This window comes from Phytophthora parasitica (assembly GCF_000247585.1).
Source record: "Phytophthora parasitica INRA-310 unplaced genomic scaffold supercont2.19, whole genome shotgun sequence".
Classification (NCBI taxonomy): Eukaryota; Oomycota; class Peronosporomycetes; order Peronosporales; family Peronosporaceae; genus Phytophthora; species Phytophthora nicotianae.
In genome coordinates this window covers 520,146-523,234 of record NW_008649005.1, presented here as the reverse complement: position 1 = coordinate 523,234, position 3,089 = coordinate 520,146, and the positions used below count along the sequence as shown (strand labels likewise).

At 43.9% G+C, this 3,089-nt stretch overlaps 2 protein-coding genes across 4 annotated transcripts; both read right to left on the bottom strand.

Moving 5' to 3' along the window:
• Positions 1-41: 41 nt before the first annotated feature.
• Positions 42-908, bottom strand: PPTG_10334 (hypothetical protein; the record flags this gene model as incomplete). 3 transcript variants are annotated; one of them, XM_008905007.1, is made up of 2 exons in its annotated part: positions 42-293; positions 333-908. In XM_008905007.1, the coding sequence occupies one exon, from the start codon at positions 857-859 to the stop codon at positions 548-550; it is 312 nt and encodes a 103-aa protein (XP_008903255.1). In that variant the 3' UTR covers positions 42-293; positions 333-547. The 3 variants fall into 3 exon arrangements, with proteins under 3 accessions (XP_008903255.1, XP_008903256.1, XP_008903254.1); XM_008905008.1 differs by having other exon boundaries at positions 42-492; positions 564-908; XM_008905006.1 differs by having other exon boundaries at positions 42-492; positions 559-861.
• Positions 909-2,210: 1,302 nt separating this feature from the next.
• PPTG_10333 (hypothetical protein) lies at positions 2,211-3,089 on the bottom strand. Its single transcript, XM_008905005.1, has 2 exons — positions 2,939-3,089; positions 2,211-2,866 (listed from the first exon to the last, which is right to left on the bottom strand). Exon 2 carries the CDS (start codon positions 2,838-2,840, stop codon positions 2,331-2,333), a length of 510 nt encoding a protein of 169 aa, XP_008903253.1. The 5' UTR covers positions 2,841-2,866; positions 2,939-3,089; the 3' UTR covers positions 2,211-2,330.

The window sequence follows — 3,089 nt, the reverse complement described above, 5'->3', positions numbered from 1 at the left end:
TTTTAATGGTCTTGGAAGCTCTTTTACCATTTCACCCGGCTCGTTCCAATAGTTAACGGCATTTCCGCGAGTAAATTCCTGGCCATCTCTGTATTGATTTACACACGTAGTGAAAGAAATGCCAAGGCCAATTAGCCTTGACTCCATTCGATTCAATTCAGCCAGTTCAGTTGGAACAGCTCTTATTCTAAAGCCACTACTTCGGCAAAATTTGGGTGTTTTCCGTGCCAACAGAGATCTGTTACATCTGTCACATAGCCATATCATTGTCTTGTCTTCACTAGCTACAAGCCCTTCACGAACACTTTCATTACAGTCATCGCTTACAAGGCCTTCAGGAATGATTTCGCACTCTCCATCGGCATTACACAGAGGAGAAAAAAAAAATAGATTTCGGATCGTATAGTTTCAACTTTGAGTTGTTTGCATTGCCGAGTTCACCACAGCTTCCGCACACCCGAAACAATGGCGCGTCGATGGCATCGAAGAAATCTGCCAGACAATGAAATACACAGGTTTTAGAAACCTGCAGGAAAACCTTATTGTATTAGCACTTACCTTGCTTGTCAAATTCAAAGCTGGCAGCCTCATTAGCATCAGCATGGCTGTCTTTCCGCTTCCGACGCTTGCTTTGTGGGATATTCTGAGACTCTTCGTTCCTCCTCTTGGTTTCTTCACCACGTGTTAACCGCGCCTTCATGTGCTCAGCTTCTAACCCGTCGAGGGTTTCCGAGTGTTGAGTTGGTTCGTGTGGTTGTGTAGCCCGTGTACGAATGGCCACACGACGTATAACTCGAAGAGCAGCTCTGGCTTCCTTGGCTGCTTTCACAGATCGTATCGGATTCAATGCACGCACCATCGTGGTGCAAGTTGTGTAATGACTTCGAGTTTAAAAGAGAACAGACAACTTCGGTGGTGTTCGTTGAAGTGATCCTCACAGCCAGCCTCAACGTTAGAATCTTCCTTAAGGGTCGGCACGTATGGTACGCACACGATTCCATATTCGGTAGTTAATTTACATTTGCCCATCTTCAAAAAGGTAGCTTCTTCTTAATCTTAACTATGTTACGAGTCTTTAACTATTTTCTAGATCTCCTCCATTATCCTAGAAAAAAATCCATCTACTTGCGGTCGTCAAGGATGCGTCGATAGTTTAAGTGGGCGGTCAATGCATCTAAGCGATGCGTTTAGAACTTCCATTAATAGTAGATTCCACTGATGCCACTTCGCCATCAACGTACCCATTGGCGGATTTCAACGAAAGAACGTACTGCCTAGTATTCGATGTCCATCATTAATACCTGAATCTTAGCCCATGATGTGAGCTGCATACGACGCCCACGAATAATTCTTCTAGCAATCCACCTGTCCCACTTAAACTAACAAGCGATGATGCGTTTGATCATCGTTTAGCCATTGAGTTCTGTGATGTTACTGTACCTTCAACGTATCTATTAGTTGATCCAACGAAAGAACGTATCCGAAGAAACACTTGTCATATTTCCAGAAGTCACTATCACAAGCGCTTTGTTCATTACTTTAAATTTTAATCGTGTTGTCCACTTACATAGTGAAGGTTTGACTGCCCTGCACGTGATGTCTACCATTTTACCTTAACACGGAGCCTACGAAGTATAAAAAATACGACGAAACTACGTAATATCCTACGATCATTACATATCTACGGCTATCGCACTTTATCCTTGTTTCTAGATCTAGATCGCAAACTTTCACCAACAGCAACGTACCACAACGCACGCACCTCGCCGCGCATCTAGATACACACTCATCTTCAACTCATCCACTTAAAATCTTGTTATCCTACAAACGTTAAAGATCTGCTTCGCGCCTCTATTGCATACAAATCTTACACAATTTACAGCTCAACTGTTGAATACTCTGTCTTAAGCAGTCATTATCTACCTCATTCGTTAGTATGCTGCATGTTAACACCTTTGCAATAATACCAGGTTGAGCTCTTATTCTTTAGCCTTCGAGCGCCTACACACATCTCACTAAGTATTTTTTTTCTAGATCTGCTTCTAATAGATATGCTTCCCAAACTGTCCATCGGCGCATCACGCCACGACTGTGGTTGATCCTCCCTACGTCCATCTCCACATCTTTCAACAGGCTGATCCACAGTTACTGTAACATCTCCAATTTGTAGAAATATTTTTTACAAGTATTTTTTTATTATTATTCAAAATGACTGGAAGAATACCGCTTCAACCATACCTGCTGAACCAGCAACACGGACCACACATTTCTCTGCGTCTTCATCGTTAACGCCATTGCGTCTTTGCTGTCGGCCAAATTGATCCCTACAACTACGGCGAGACCTCTGTCACATCCATCCGTTTCTTGAGTGGAGGCGCAATCTCTCGGACCTTATTCAAATTACCGTGTTCAAACTGCACACTGCCCTTCGCTACATCATCGTACAGTCCGACATACTCCACGTGATGAAAAATGTACATGCCTCCCACATGAAAGACGATGATTGAGTCGCCAGCGAAAGCGTCTGACCTCTTTGAATCCCAAACAGTCACCTGCACCACGTCGTGCTTGTCTAGATAATCTACACAACCTCTGGCAATGTCCAAGGCTGCATTGACTTCCACACACTTCCTTCCGTCCACCAAGACTACGCGGGTCGCGTTGGTACCTTCAAGACGCTCAACGTGAACGCAACACATTTTCAGCGTCACACAGACATCAACTGTAGGGCATGTCGTTGTGATGAACTCACGGAAGTCTCTCACACTTGAAAACAGGTTGACAGCTTCTTCTTCCATTTGTTTCAGCACAGCTCGACGAATGGAATCTAGCAAATTCATTGTGACTCGACGCGACGAATTCGAAACTGAGAGCAGCAAAACCAAACAGTATAAATCAATTTAAACTTTCACCATCCGCTTTCAATAAGACACTTTACCAAGCTCCACAAATATTGCGTGTTATACACAACACGTCACCGTGATAGCAAGCTCACCATTGCCCGCTCTTCGGCGGCATTACTAGTCACATACCTCCATAATATATTCTCTAGTGCGTCAGTCAATTCCACCAGCCCACAAACCACCACT

Coding starts and splice junctions, on each gene's coding strand:
- PPTG_10333 (XM_008905005.1), bottom strand. CDS start 2,840: ATGAATTTGCTAGATTCCATTCGTCGAGCTGTGCTGAAACAAATGGAA.